The sequence below is a fragment of the Echinops telfairi genome, unplaced genomic scaffold, assembly GCF_000313985.2.
Source record: "Echinops telfairi isolate 266 unplaced genomic scaffold, ASM31398v2 ScPeMD7_7425;HRSCAF=8463, whole genome shotgun sequence".
Lineage (NCBI taxonomy): Eukaryota > Metazoa > Chordata > Mammalia > Afrosoricida > Tenrecidae > Echinops > Echinops telfairi.
The window spans coordinates 845,841-862,153 of NW_022111325.1; the positions used below are offsets into that span (position 1 = coordinate 845,841).

General features: G+C 45.1%; 1 protein-coding gene and 1 pseudogene across 1 annotated transcript in view; one reads left to right on the top strand and one right to left on the bottom strand.

Moving 5' to 3' along the window:
• Positions 1-5,336: 5,336 nt before the first annotated feature.
• On the bottom strand, positions 5,337-5,502 carry LOC115872585 (annotated as a pseudogene).
• Positions 5,503-11,801: 6,299 nt separating this feature from the next.
• AQP10 (aquaporin 10) overlaps positions 11,802-16,313 on the top strand; it is an 8,202-nt gene continuing 3,690 nt past the window's right edge. The window contains exons 1-2 of the mRNA XM_004714741.2: positions 11,802-11,900; positions 12,515-12,641. Coding sequence (XP_004714798.1) covers positions 11,802-11,900; positions 12,515-12,641 — 226 coding nt within the window. The remainder of the gene's footprint in view (positions 11,901-12,514; positions 12,642-16,313) is intronic.

Below are 16,313 nucleotides of genomic sequence, written 5' to 3' on the forward strand. Positions count from 1 at the left end.
ACCTTTTCAGTAGAGTGTGAGCCTCACCTACAGTGGACCAGACTGATGACTGAATGCCTTCAGGGAGAATATATCAAGCATTTGACCTCCCACCATGTGCTGACAAACAGCCTCTAAGGTTTGGCATATCTTTGGGGGAGACAAAGCTGGGGAAAAGTCTTTTTATATCTCACCAAGACTTTCAAGCGGCACTGAATGCATTAGCCAAAATAAGGCTCCAGGAATGGTACAGCACCAACTGAAATGTTTCAACAAGCTGATGAAGCACTGGAACCGCTCTGTCTTTGCTAGGGAATTTGGAAGACAGCTACTTGGCTAACTGACTGCAAGAGATCCATTTTTGTGCTAATTTCAAAGAGAGAGGTGAACCAACAAAATGCTCACACTATAGAACAATATCATTGATATCACATGCAAGTAAAATTTTGCCGAAGACCATCCATCAACAGTTGCAACGGTAGATTGGCAGGCCCGAGGTACAGGTCAGATTCAGAAGAGGAAGTGAACAAGGGATATCAATGCTGGTGTCAAATGGATCTTGATTCAAAGCCAGAGAAATCCAGAAAAAAGTTTACTTGTGGTTTACTAATTATGCAAAGACATTTGACTGGGAGTGCCATAATAAACTATGGGTAAGCTTGAGAAAAACAGGATTTCTAGAGCACTTCATTGTGCGTGTGAGGTACTTGTACATGGATCACAAAGCAGTTGTGCAAAGAGAACAAGGGAATGCTACATGGTTTAAAATCATGAAAGGTATGGTGTAGTATTAAATAAAATTGTCTCTGAGGGGGTGAGGTGCCAGCCCCACCCGGTACTAGAACTCACTGGTTCAGTAATGCACAATTGTACGGTTGAGATATATAAGTATTATATTAAAGTCATCGAGAGCATGAGAGATAATACAATAATACAGTCAGGCATGATACATAGCAACATTGCTCACCTCAGCCCAGCTTGGTGGTCCACGTGGAGAGAGGGGGAAGGGAAGGAGGGGAAGGGAACAAGGGAGAGGGGAGCAACCAAGGAATGAGGAGCAAGGAGCTCAGAGTCAGGGAGAGAAGTCCTGCTGACTCACACCTATATACCTTTTGGGGGCAATCCAGCCCACTAATTACAGGTAAAGACATACGTCACAGGAAGGGGCTGCACTATAGGTTACACAGCAATGAGTGGGTGGTCTAGGGGTTGGTCTCTGGGTCTCCATAGGAACCCTTATCAGTAGGGTGCAAACCCCACCTAGAGGAACCAAGCTAATGGTCCCAAGCTTCAGAGAGAAGTAGGCCATTGTCCCCAGCAGCAGGGAGCAGGCCCAGCCCTGCTGTGGGATGAGACAGCAGTCCGGCAACTGATTGCCCTCAGTGGGGGAATGCCTGGGCATCTGACCTCCCCCCACAGTATGGCATTAGGGTTGTATCTTCTCATCGTATTCAATCTGTAGATAAGCAAATAATCAAAGAAGCTGAGTTATATGAAGAAGAATGTGACATCAGGATTGGAGGAAGGCTCATTAACAACCTGTGATAGATAAGTGACACAACCCTGCTTGCTGAAGGGGTTGTACAATAGGCAATACACGCAATAGGAGGGGATATATAACGGGCATAAGCGTAACAGGAAAGGGATGAGATAAGGGTGTGCACATGATAGGAAGGGGAGGGACTAAGGGTATACATGTGACAAGATCACATTTTAGCATTAATTGCTAAGTCCAAAATCTTGATCTTTTAACAAAAGAACAGTCTGTTGTCACAGTCCAGTCACTGTTGAATAAAATGTGCAGTTATGATAGAGTCCCAGAGTGTCCCTTAGATAGCATCAGCAATGGAAGCAATATCTCAGCAGGCAGCAATCACCATTCTCAGGAATCTGTGAGGTCTTCTTGTTGTTTTGGGTAACTTCAGTAATAGTATAGGATCAGGTCACAGCATCAGCTTCCCTCCTTTCTTCTGGGCCTTGCTGGCTAAAGAGAAATCCACCTGTATCTCCTTTACCTGTGAAAACATAAGCAAATAGCCCCTCTCTTTGGGGTGTCAGCAACCTGGAAACAGAATCATGGTTAAGATGGGGTTGATTCTCCATCTCTTCTGTGTCCTTCATCTTTCTCCAAACGTGGTCGCATCCTTCTAAGGGGAGTCCAGCTTTATTTTGCAAAAACATAATGTATGACCCTTTCTCCAGGTGATAAATGGACCTGGATCATCCTGGGACTTCTTAGGACCAGCTTTTTCTGTAGAAGTGAAAACATGTTCATCTGTCCTAATTTTGTTTCAACTTTTAGTAAAGGGGGAGTTTGGGGGGCTAAAATGACTAAATGAAATTTGTCACACATAGGATTACTCTTCTCCCCCTTCTGTTTTAACAATGGAGATTTTAAAGCACTGATAGCAATCTCAGTTAACTTGCTAGGTTTTGAACCAGTAAAACTAGTTAGATAGACTTAATTGTTATGTAAATGTAGGCTCCTAGCTCTCAGAGAATCTAGAGAGCTGACTATGAGAACTTCTTTCCACACTTAAGATGATTTGAAAGATTGAAAAAATTCTTAATAAATTTGTTCAACTGTTCTTGAAGTAACTAACCAATTAGGCATTTTTTCTCTAAGTCTACCAATAAGGTTACAGGTTCAATTAAGCCGTATTGCCCTTCAGGCTTTTTACATTGCATGATTTTACAATCTTGCAATATTCTGTCTGAACTTCTCTCATTCCCTCCATGCAGGATTTAGCGAAAGCTAGTGGGCGGGTTTAGGCCCTCCTGAATGCCCTAAGGAAATGACCCCATATCCAGAATTTAAAAACCTTTTCCCTTCAATTTCTAATTCCATGTGGGGGCGCTGTTGTTTCCCCACAACAGCACTCCAAAAGACCTCTAGATTTAATATAGAGTGGTTAGACTTCTCAAGTTCTCTTTCCTGATAGGTGTACATTTTATTCTAGGAATGCAAGGAAGAAAAATTGGCTTGAGTAATCTTCCTGTTTTATAAACCATAGTATATCACATGTAATTACTGGCCTAATTTCTTCATAATTCTGATGAATAATTCCATCAACACCTTGAGAATTTAGTTTGGACTTTCCTAATAAACGTCCCATAGTTCTTTTAGGTAGTGGACTCCAATGACTGCTCTTAATAATTTATGGTTTAATTACAGCATTCAGCTTTCCTTCACAACTTTGAATAACTCCAGTATCGATTTGAATTCCTTGAGTACGTAGGTTAAAACTCCCTGATAAAAACTGTATTACTCTTTCAAGCAAAAACTCTTGCTTTTTAGTATCAACAGGCTGCTGCAAGGGCAGCTGAGCCTTCTCTTGGTTGGTCAAACTTACTGCAGTGAGAACAGAGGCTGGGTTTCAGAAGTTTGGCCAGGTCTGGTCTCCTGCTGTGAGGTTGAGTGATACCTGCAATTTCTCTCTAAGATTTTCTTTGCTCCAGCAGGCAGGCACCTCACCTTCCAAGCTCTGCTGGGCGGGGTCTATATCAAGCTTCTTTCCCTAGTTCCCCACCAGGAAGCCTTTGCTAATGGCAATCCTTTACTTTTGAATCTTGAACAACATCGACTCGCCCAGTGAATTCCCTTCCTTCAGTGGGGGCAAAGTCCAGGTTCTTTTAAACCTGAACTGGGTGGTCCTGGCCCATGCTCTGTCACAGACCACAGCTTGATTTTTGTAGCCAGGCTGATTGGTCTGCACTCTGTACACGCTTTGAAGATGACCTATCTTTTTAGAAACTAAAGCACTTTCTTTTAGGTCCGGTGTATTTTGCTAAAGTGGCTGCCATGAGGTTGGGCTTGTATTCATATGTCTCCAAATTCCTGCATATTCTGAGATAACCTAACAGTGTGCCCTGTTCCCTGTAGGGACACAAGGCATGTATACGGTGTTTATTCGAGAAATCATAAGATAGCTTATGTACTAAATGTTTTACTGCCTGCACATTTTTTATGCATTTGGAAATAGAGTTTTCCAGTCGGGACACAAAGTCAGCATAGGACTCATAATTCCGCTGTCTTATACCTGTGTAACTTGGTCTTCTCTCTCCTGATGGAATTACCTCTTCCTGGGCCCTTAGGCAAACCTCATATACCTGTGTTATTACATGTTCAGGAAACTGTAGTTGTGACTCAACCATGATGTAATTTTTATCCCCTAGCAATTGATGAATTCCTAGATCTATGCCATCCTCAGCATTCTTCTGAGTTTGTGAATGGACCATAAAATCCCCACATACGATATTGTAAACACTCTGAAGACTAAAGACATAACTTTTGCCAAGGCTCTCCAGTCAGCAGGGGTCCAGCACTCAGACTCTGCTAAAGATGTTATCATGCTAATTACATAATGAGAGTCTGGGCCATAGTCAGTGACTTGCCTGCCTGATATCTTTTAGCAACTCAAAGGGGAAGGCACTGTGAATTCTTTGTGGGTATTTTCCGGACTGTCTGTTAATAACTTGGACAGGATAAGCCATTCTAAATTCTAAATCCCCTTTCTGAGCTATACTTTTCTCCACCTGTGAAAGCAAAGGTACCTTCCTATTCCTTGCCTCTTTGCCTCTATTTTCTGAGCTGGTCTTCTCGACTGGTATACGTATCTTGAAACTCCACTTCCAGAACCTCATCTTCTATGTTAACTCTCTTAGTTTGCATTTCTTTGGAGCTAATCTCTCTACCTCCAGCATTGGCTTGGTTAATTGTTTTACAACCTCTAGTCTTTCTTACACTAAATTCCACAGGGGAGCAGATGCTTTTACTATGATGTCCCCTTCTGACTCAGGCTTAGTTTTCTCACCTCTGTCTAAAATCTTCTCATTGGCTTGATACTTATTCTGCTTGCTTTTCACCTGATTTAAGTTGGGTGTCTCAGAGGCTTCTCACTACTATGCTGGTTTCTCTACCTTTGAAAGCAAGGGAGCTTCCTGAGATTGTTTAATAGTCTTGCTTTGGGTCTAGGAATTTGCTTCCTTTAGTGCTTTATCACCTTTAAGCCTTCAGAAGCTGCAGTCCCCCGAAGGCATATAGGCTTTGGCCATGAGATTTCATTTGTAATGGAGGCCTTAGATAAAAATCAATCCCTGCGTCTTCAGTTTTTACTAAAGTTTCATCATCTAATGCATACTCATTCACAGAGATTTTAGCTTGCTTTCCTAGATTTGAATAGACACAGACTTCTCACTAAACTGATAACCTTATTTCTCTTTCTCCTGCAAAGGTTTTTTTTTTTCCCTGCAAAGGTTTTAAAACCATCTTAACTTGAGCCCACAGTGACCATGTCTCCATGGGGATATTCTCCCCATCTCTGTGTGCTTTCTTTTTGTTTGTTTTTATTCCCCCGAGGGGGTGCACCATTCCTGCGTGGAGTGGAGGGAGCAAGTTCCTATTCCAACTCCCTGCTCCAAAAATCCATTTAATATATTGTCCTCAGATAGAGGACGTATCAGATATTAAACTGATAAGAACAGATACTACACTTGATCTTAGCCAAAAGGCTGAGAAGCGATGTATGTATGCTTTCTTTTAAGTTTACAATGACTTCCTCCCAGGTCTCTAGATCAAAAGTTCTTTCCCCTGGGAACCATGGATTACACCTTTTTACTACTTTTAGAAAACATCTTTTTCTTTGTTACTTTTACGCCCTATCTTTTCAGTAAGTGGATGAGCATAGTAACATAAGTTTCAGGTTTACTTTTACCTTGCCCCTTGTCCTCTTTAAAATACTCATTCAATATTTCCACTACTTATCTGCCAATCCCCACACCAGATCCTCACGTCACACAATTTTCTGATTCACTCTACATTCCGCTGGGGCCCTACAATTGTTACATGGGTTATAACTCAAAAGAGTTCTTTTCCTACTGCCATGCGATGGGCACCATTTGTGGGGGAAGCCTGCCCCCCACAACTAATCATGGGTTCAGTAAGCACAATTGTATGATTGTGATATTTAAAGATTATAATAAAGTCATAGAGAATATGAGAGATAGAAGAGAGATTGAAATAATGGAGTCAGACACATTTCATGGTAGCAAGCTCACCTCAGCTCCTCATGGTGGTACAGGGCAGGAGAGATAGAGGGAGAGAGCAGGAGAGAGAGCAATTTATTGCTAACCAAGGCTTATATATCTTTGGGGGTGTGCATGCCTCCTAATTATAGGTAGACATACATCACAGGAAGGGGTTGTGCAATAGGCAATACAAGCAACAGGAGGGGGAAATACAATGGTCATAAACAGGAAGGGGATGAGCTAGGGGTGTACACATGATAGGAAGGGGAAGGACTAAGGGCATACATGTGACAAGATGGGCAGACCCTAGGGTCATTCATGATGACCCTAGACTTGGTCACTCTTGAGTGGGCTTTACCTCCCTGGGATCTCCTTCAGGGAAAAAATCCACTACTATCCTTATCAGAATGGAGTGGTCCCTACTTAGGATGGGACAGACGATACAGTCTGATTGCTCTAGATGACTGATAATCCTTAGGGAGGATAACCTCTGACCTATTTTCATGGACCTCCAAGTGTATAGTCATTTGCGATGTGTAGCAAGTAGCTAAGTTTGGCATATATTTGGGTGAGACAACTTGGGAGAAATCTTTGTGTTTCCCACAGTGGGACCAGAGGAAAGTATAAGGAAATAGAGAAAAGAACTAGGAGGCAAAGGGCATTTATAGAGGTCTAAGTATGCACATGGACATATGTAAATATATTTATATATGATGATGGGGAAATAGATCTATGTGCATATATTTATAGATTTAGTATTAAAGTAGCAGATGGACATTGGGCCTCCACTCAAGTACTCCCTCAATGCAAGAACACTTTGTTCTATTAAACTTGCATCCCATGATGCTCACTTTCCCTACACGATCCACTTTCCCGACACATCGTTGAAGATAAAATAGGTGCATAAGCAAATGTGGTGAAGAAAGCTGATGGTGACCAGCTATCAAAAGAAATGGCGTCTGGGGTCTTAAAGGCTTGAAGGTAAACAAGCGGCCATCTAGCTGAGAAGCGACAAAGCCCATACGGAAGAAGCACACCAGCCTGTGTGATCATAAGGTGTCGATTAGATCAAAGAACAAAAAATCATATCATTGTGAATGAGGGGCAGTGTGGAGTGGAGACCCAAAGCCCATCTGTAGGCAACTGGACATCCCCTTACAGAAGGGTCGCAGGGAAGAGACAAGCCCGTCAGAGTGCAGTATAGCACTGATGAAAAATACAACTTTCCTCTAGTTCTTTAATGCTTCCTCCCCCCATTATCATGATCCCATCCTACTTTACAAAATCAACTAGACCAGAGAATGTACATGGGTACAGATAAGAGCTGGAAACACAGGGAATCCAGGACAGATAAAGCCCTCAGGACTAATAATGAGAGTAGTGATACTAGTAGGGTAGGGGGAAGGTAGGGGGGATAAAGGGAAACTGATCACAATGATCTACATATAACCCCCTCCCTGGGGGACGAACAACAGAAAAGTGGGTGAAGGGAGACATTGGACAGTGTAAGACATAACAAAATAATAATAATTTATAAATGATCAAAGATTCGTGAGGGAGGGGAGGGCAGAGGAAGGAGAGGAAAAATGAGAAGCTAATACCAAGGGCTCAAGTAGAAAGCAAATGTTTTGAGAATGATGGTGACAACAAATGTACAAATGTGCTTGACACAATGGGTGGATGTATGGATTGTGATAAGAGTTGTATGAGCCCTCAATAAAATGATTTTAAAAAGAAAGAAAGATGCAACAATAGAGAAAATTTTAAAAATAAAAAGATAAAAATACAAATAAATTATAATAAAGAAAAGACCACTATCTATTTAAAAAGCCAGAGAAGAAATTTATTTCCTGGAACAGGTGAGAAATGCTTCAGCCTAGGGCAAATTCAGGTTGGGTAAGAGGGAGGTGAACTGACCAGGTATCATATCAGACCCTGGTTCGATCCACCACAATCAAGTTGACAACAATCCCTGTCTGATAGTAGAGCTATTCAAGCCCTTTGCCTGTGGCTAGAGACATCTGCCAGGGGCTTAATCTGACAAAATAGTCTGCAGGCGGATTTTGGGCTCCCTCCGTCCTCCATCCTCCATAGTCTTCTCCAAATTGGGTGTTTACAATTTCAGTTCTGATACTTCACCCTTCATCATATTTGGATTTTGTAATTGTCATCTTTGGATCACACAAGCTGGTGTGCTTCTTCCGTGTGGACTTAGCTGACACTCTTAGATAGCTGCTTATTTGAATATAAGCCTGTAAGACCCCAGACACTATTCCAATTGGTAGCGGCGCACCATCTGCTTTCTTCGTCACACTTTGCTGTCGTACCCTTGTCTTCAATGATCCTTTCATGAAGGCGAGTAAGGAGCAGAGCCATGTTATCAGAACGAATTGTGCTTGGACCGCGGGTAGAGCTAAGTGGGGGCCCAGAATCAAATCTGCTTGTCCATGGGTTATGCACGACTCTAGTTTTCCTTGGCGGTTGTATTATGACAAAAACCAAAACCCACAATAACAACAACAAAACCAAAACCAAACAAAGAAAAGGCAGAAAAACAGAGAAACACATTGTCAATCATCCTCCTGGGGTATAAGACAATTGCACTGATCACAGTCTGACTGCCAGCTGCAATCTGTGAGTTGTTGTTTTGCATAGCTAGATATCTTTTAAAACAGTTTTATGGGTACTTAATCCACATATCACCAAATTCAATAGTTTAGTCACATCAAGAAGAGTTACATAATCATTACCACAATCTTGACTTCTTGATTGATTGAGCTCTGCATACACTGAGCGTGGGGATTGGTGCCAGGGGAACATTTCCTGTATCAGTTCTTACAGGTGAAGATCCTTGCCTATCAGAGTAAAACCTACCATATTAATGCAATGGGGAGCATGGAGATAATAAGTGTACGGTGGTTCTGTGTCCCCTTTCGTTGGACGCCCACTAAGCCAGGAGTCCCACCCAAGGTCCAATGGCTGCAATTTCCACAGTCTTGGGGTGGCCACCCTTTACTTCCTCTCCTATCAGAGTGTTTCAGTCTTATGTCCAAGGGTGCAGGTCGTTTTGAGCTAGGACCCATTTCATTTAGTCAGGCTTTTATGTTGAGTCCTTCCGGTGTGGCCCTGGGGGTTACTGTGTTGCCTCTGAGCAGCCTGGTCTTTCTTTGCCCTGCTAGGGGAAGTGCTACAAAGCTCTTTAGCTTCACTGATAAGTGCCCAGAGGGACCCTGTTCCACCAGCAAGCCTCCCACCAAAGGGGCTCAGTTCTCTTGCTCTCTGCCGCCTCTTTCTCCGCTGCTGCTCCCACTGGTGCATGTCCCGTGTTACAGCTCTCTCTGTCTTCTGGAAACGGAGTTTTCGGAGTAGAGATGGAAGATCCCAAGGACATGCTGTGCTCCTAGCTCTTAGTAGGTCCCCTTTGGGATGGCTTCTTGTAAGCCTGGTAGAATGGCAAAACTGAAGCCCCCACGTTAAAGTTCCACAGACTTTACCTGCGCAGTTCCACCCACCAACCCCCCAAGGGTTCCAGGGACCTTACTGACATCATTAGCAAGCTGTCCAAGCCCTTTGGTGGGCCGCCAGCGTCTCCTTTGTGCAGCGGGAATGATAAAGCCTGTAACTGGAAGGATTGCATTAAGTACAGGAATATTTCGCTTCACTCTACTTTACTCTGATTCCCAGATACTGTATGATTTCCACATTGGCTTTTGGAAACCCTGCTTTGAGAAAGTGGACCAGAACCATTTCCTTTTTCCAACAGCACCTGTTCCCTGTGTGTCTCTGGGTCACCTTTTGGTCACCCTCACAATATCTCAAACTTTTTCTTTCTTTTTTCTTTTTGGTGTTCATATGTCTGGTAGTGTTCTTGTCTTTCTTTTTATAAACTATCAAGGGCTCATGAGGGAGGGGGAGGGGGGAGGGAGGGGAAAAATGAGGACCTAATGTCGGGGGTTTAAGTGGAGAGAAAATGTTTTGAGAATGATGTGTAAATGCGCTTTACACAATTGATGTGTGTATGGATTGTGATAAGAGTTGTATGAGCCCCTAATAAAATGTTCAAAAAAAAAAAAAAGATACATTTTGCCCAAGTACCTTGGGGTGTCTGCAAAACCCGAAAAAAATTAAAAAAAAATTTTTATTGGGGGCTCATACAACTCTTATCAAAATCCATACATACTGTACATCCATTGTGTCAAGCACATTTGTACATTCGTTGCCCTCATCATTCTCAAAACATTTGCTCTCCACCTAAGCCCTTGGCATCAGCTCCTCATTTTTCCTCCTCCTTCCCTGCTCCCCCCTCCCTCATGAACCCTTGATAATCCATAAATTATTATTTTGTCATATCTTACACTGTCCGACGTCTCCCTTCACCCACTTTTCTGTTGTCCATCCCCCAGGGAGGAGGTTTTATGTAGATCCTTGTAATCGGTTCCCCCTTTCCACCCCACCCTCCCTCCACCCTCCAGTATCGCCACCCACACCACTGGTCCTGAAGGGATAGTCTGCTCTGGATTCCCTGTGTTTCCAGCTCCTATGTACCGGTGTACATCCTCTGGTCTAGCCAGATTTGTAAGGTAGAATTGGGAACATGATAGTGGGGAGTGGGGGAGGAAGATTCTCAAACTTTTTCATCTTTCACACTTACTCTACTAAAGTCTATACATGGAAGCCTACCTTTTACCTGCACTGGGAGACAAAAAAATGTGTGTGACTTGGTGCAATATTTGCATTATTGCCACGGTCTGGGACTGAAGCTACCACTTTTCTGAGGTATGCTTGTGATCGAACCCCTGACGTCTGTGCTCCATAGTGCACCAGTGCACCTTGGAGTTCCTAATGAGGGGCAATCAAGCCCCTGGCCCTCAAAACCCCATACATGATAGACACACACGCTTTTAAAAATTATTGGTACACAGTTCTCATCTGATAGGACCTAACATCTAGGAGGGCAGGGACTGCGTTTTGTTAGTCAGTTTCCCTAGGGCCTTGAACACTGCTGAATGAGTCTGATTAGACACTCGAGATAGGAAGAGGTAGTGTGTGGCTACGTGTTAGGGAGAGTAGGAATGGCAGAGATCCAGAGATGTGAAGGCAGGGCTTGAAGCGGTGCAAAGGCCACATCTCAAGCCATGGCACACACAGCATAGTCTAACCATGATGGGACTATCGATGAGATGAGTAAAGTAGAAACAGCCCCCGTGCTGGTGTTCAGTCCTGCCAGCTGTGGCGTTCAGGATTCTGTCTATTGAGTTCTCCAGGACAGAAATGGTGCGGCCCTGCTGGGGGACTAGGTGGGTTTGAATTTGGTTTCAGCTGATACCATGTGACCTTGAGGACTTCCTGCCGCTCTGTATTTGTTGAAGCAATGATACCACGTGGCACAGCTGCCCTGGGGGCCCAAAGCACCAATGCCCGGGGGTGGGGGTGGGGGGGTGGAGGCTTACCAAGTTTGTGGAAAATGGAAATGACCACGGCATTCTCCCACCGCTTTTTGGAAACCGCCTCGCGTGAATCAGGGAACTCCCCCTGTTCTTTAGCATAGAGGGAAGCTGGTCTAGGAAATGAGGATGCAGAGACCTAGCCAAAGCAGATTCCAGGTTCTAGCAATGCTCAGGCCCTGCCCAAGAACATTCTTCCATTATCTTTTCCACGCCGAGGTACAAGAGTTGGAACTAATTGGTTTAAAGTCTCCTCCTTATCATTTCCTCTGTTACGACGACGTTGTACCGGTAAAAGTGCCTTGACCAGCAGAGGCCGTGTTGGCAGGGACGAGACAGCCGGTTTCCACCATGGCTTTCACCTTGGCCAGAGTTGGGAGCCGGTTCCGGATCCGCAACCTCCTGGCGCGGCAATGCCTGGCAGAGTTTCTGGGTGTGTTTGTGCTAATGGTAGGCAGGGAGGAGGGGAGGGGAGGGAGTGAGGGAGGTGGGTAGATGGTTTGGGGTCCTCCTGGTGTCTTTTTCTTTCCTTCTGGACCCACTTTCTTTCGACTCACCCCTCCTCCCCATCTTCTCTCTCTGTGTCACTCTCATGTCTTCTCCTACTTCCTCTTACTGCCCCTCGTCCTTTCCCAGCTATTAAAGAGCCCCGTTGGCATAGTGGGGTACATGTTGAACTGCTAACCACAAGGTCAGCAGTTCAAACCCACCAGGTGCTCTGCAGGAGAAAGGCGAGGCTGTCTGTTCCCATGAAGGTTGTGGTCTCAGAAACCCAAGCAAGCAGTTCCGCTCTGTCCTGTAGGGCCACTCTGAGTTGGAATGGGCTCGATAGCTGGAAGTTGGATTTGACATTTCAGTTCCATTTGTCGCTTTCCTTCCCTTTATTCCTCTTTCTGTATGCTCCCTCATATCTTCACCCTCCTCCTTTCTGCTGTCCTTGCTTCCTCGCTGGCCCCCTGGTGGCCCTTCACGCCCAAGCTCTCTCGGCCCCTCCTTTTATCTTCTCAACCTCACTCCTTTGCCACAGCCTGGGCTACCTGTCCCTCCTCTTCCTCTCTCACCAGCTCATCACTCAGGGAGCAGTGGCCCAGGCTGTCACCAGTGGAGAATCCAAAGGCAACTTCTTCACCATGTTTCTGGCTGGCTCTCTGGCTGTTACCATGGCCATCTACGTGGGGGGTAATGTCTCAGGTAAGGAGTCAGAGTGGTGGGGTGATGGTGAAACGTCAGCTCCTACAGTAACGCATAGACTTTATCTCCTGTGCTTGACCAGTGCACTGGATTGAGATGTGTTTGGGGCCGCTCCAGCCTCTCCTTTGGCATTTCTCCATTTCCTTTCCTAAAAAACAATCTGATGGAGATGGCTGACTAACATCCCAAGACTGGATCTGATGAGGTAGAGGCCAGCTATGCCTCCACTCTCTAACCTTCTCCCCAATTCTGACCTCACTCACCCCTCCCACGGTAAGTTCTGCTTCTCTGCTGGTTGTCACGACCACACAGAACTCACGATGCGCAGGATTATGGGGTTTATTAAGGAACTTTGTGGTGCTGTCAAGTTAAGTGATGGGCTGCTGACCACAAGGTCAACAGTTCAAACCTACCAGTTGCTCCTCAGGAGAAAGATGAGGCTGTCTGCTCCCGTGAAGATGTAAAGCCTCGGGAACCCTATCTAGTGTCACGGTACGGCATAAAGCATTCCATAGCAGTGGGTTGGGATAGACTTGATTAGGGAAGTAATAGGCTATTGTTCAGGATCAGGAACTACTCAGGATGCAGTTCTTCTATCAAGACAGCCTCTTCTCAGCAGATCAGATACAGCTTCTCAGCCTCTTCTCTCTGGTCCTCCGGCTCTTGGCCCAGTGGCCCCTTGGCTGCTGCCCCCTGCTAGGGCACGTTTTACAAAGCTCCTAGCTTGAGAGTTAGCCACCCACGTCACAGTAAGCCTCGGCCTGAGGATACCCCAGAGGTAGTGCCACCAACTGCCTGAGGCACGCCGCTCTGTTAGCAAGCTCTCTGCCAGAGACTCCGCGGTCCCACTCTGTGGGCCCGGAGCCCACTGTGCTGTCTCCTGTCAGCCTCTGGATTTTGCTCTTGTCGTTTCCCGACTTCCTTCCCCCTCTCACCGCCTCAGCAAGATGTTACAACAATGCTCTCATCTGTCTCCTGAGCACCTCTGAAAGGTGCACTCCACTCTTCTTTCTCGGAGGTTGTGAGATAAGATCCCCCTTTCGACCTCTGGGACGGCTCATTTTAAGACTCGTAGGATGGCCAGCTGACCCATCCAACACACAGTTCTTTTTGTTTTAAAGCAGTTTTATTGGCATTTTGTCCACATGTCATACCGTCCAATAATTTAATCATGCCAAGAAGACTTGTACAATGATCAGTGTATTCAATTCTAGCACATTTTCTTCTTCCTTGCACTCATTGTTATTCATGTAATTTTTTTCTAATTGTGACAGGAATATACACCACCAAACGCTCTCCAAGTCCACAACGTCTGTGTGTAGCGCCACAGGTGGACTCTTGGTGTTGCAATCCAGATCTTCAGATAGTCTTGTCAGGACAGTCTTTCTCAGCTGTGCCTGTCAGCAGGCTCTCTGGCCCCTTGGCCACGCAGCCTGGCCTTTGCCCTCTCAAGCAAGGGTTAGAACGCTCTTTAGTTCTGCCACCAGTAAGTGCCCAGAGACACCCCACTCTCTCAGTAAGCCTCTGCCCAAGATGCTCCGTTTTCCCGCTCTGTACTCCCTGGTGCTGTTGCCGCCGGTCCTCTGCCACTGTCTCATCATCTGATGCTACGGCTCTCTCTGCTCTCGGTCTCTCTCTGTCTCCTGGGTCTAGCAGGGATCCAGGTCCAAAGGATGTTCTTCACTTCTCTTTCTTCTTCATGATGGTAGTCAGTGCCCCCTCTCTACCCCCCACACCAACACACACACACTTTCTGCCTCTGAAAGGGCTCACGTTAAGTCTAAGGGGATGTCAAAACCTTCCAGTCCTGTCAACAGTTCCAGTCCTGGAAACTCACAGGGGCAGGTCTCCCGTCCTATAAGGTCACTCTGAGTCAGCTGACTTGATGACAGGGAGTTGGTTTTTGTTGTTGTTAGATCCCCACAAGAGTGCCACATAACTTGTTTACATTATTAGCAAGCTCCCTGATCTCCTGGGTGGGCCATAGCTTCTCACTTGCATAGTCCTACTCAATCATTGGGTGAGAATTAAAGTCTGCGGCTAGGAGAACCGTGGTAAGTAATTCTCCTCACCATGTGCTTCCGCACCTAGTTCATCTCTGCATCTGTATGACTGGCTGGAGCGTGGAGACGGTGTGCCTCTGTGAAGAGAGCAGGTGACTGAAAGCTCTCATACATACATTGTAGACACAGACACACACAGTTGCCTCACTTGTATTTCCAATTCTAGCTAGATTAATGATACTATTAGAATTACCAGAGGTCCCCTGGAGGCTACTTACACTATCTCTCAAGAAGCTGATAATGCCCCCTCTAGAATGGACCAGGGATATATAAACTTTAGATATCTGAAAACAAGACCGGCCAAACAAAAACCCTTTAGATATCTGAGTGGATTTTGAGCTTGCACATAATCATAAATTGTAATCTAAGAAAGAACGAGTTCTGTTAAAATATTTTTTTATTAAAAGATCATTTACTGGGGGCTCTTACAACTCTTATAACAACCCATACATTAATTGTATCAACCATATTTGTACATATGTTGCCATCATTCTTTTCTAGACAATTAGTTTCTATTGAGCCTTAGTATCAGCTCCTCATTGTTTCCCTCCCAACCCCCCTCATAATCCCTTGATAAATTATAAATTATTATTTTCATATCTTACACCGACCCTGTCTCCCTTCCCCAATGGTTTCTGTTCATCCCCCTGGAGGAGTGTGTGTGGTTATGTATCAATCACTGCAATCGTTTCCCTCTCCCTCCCCTCCTCTTCCCACTTTCCTCCTCCCCTCTGGTATGACTATTCAGAAGGATGAGTTCTTTTGGTGGTGTGTCTCCACTGGAGACTTGCCTCAGGAGGTGATCACTGAAGACTTGGCTGCTATCGCAAAGTGTGGTGAGGAAATCAGATGGTGCCCCTCATAAAGAACAGCGACTGGGGACTTAAAGGCTTGTCTTAAAACAAGCAATTAAAAGAATAAAGGTGTTTAAAAGAAAACAAAAAAACCAAGCAGCTAGCTACGTGAGGTGCCAACCAAGTCCACGTGGAATGAGCACACCAGCCTGCATGTGATACAAGGACTCTAAATGATACATCGATGCCCAGAGCAGGGAATGCTGTTAAGGCTTAAATTCTGAGCGCCTCGTCTGCTGAAGGTTAGGGTGACAGTGAAAGCCCCAAATCCATTTGCAGAGTCCCCAGGTGCATTGAGCCTGAATTCCATCTGAATATTGTGCAAGGGAAAGGGCATTACCTCCATCTGAAAGAGCAGTGCTGGGAGGGGCGGTCTCCCTTGGGGGCTTGCCTGGGTGTGCCTTTGAGAGAACACAGGTGGTAGGGGCATCGGTCACACCCTGATGGCCTTGAGAAGACCTCCTCCCCACCGACCTCTTAAGCCCCTTTGTCAACCACAAAGTCTGCACTCCAATCATGCCTCCATTCCCCTCCCACAGCCCACCTGTAATTGATACACGCATTTGCTGCCAACATGTATTTCGGACAGTTTCCCTTGACCTCCTATGTCCTCTCCAAAGTTCTGTATTATCAGCAAACCCTTGGACTCTTTATGACCTTGTGATCTAATGGCCTCCCTCATCTAGATATGTTTTGTCTGTCTTGTCCTTGTCTTTTGATTAAGACTTTAATAAATGCTTTCTTTTTTTTTTTTT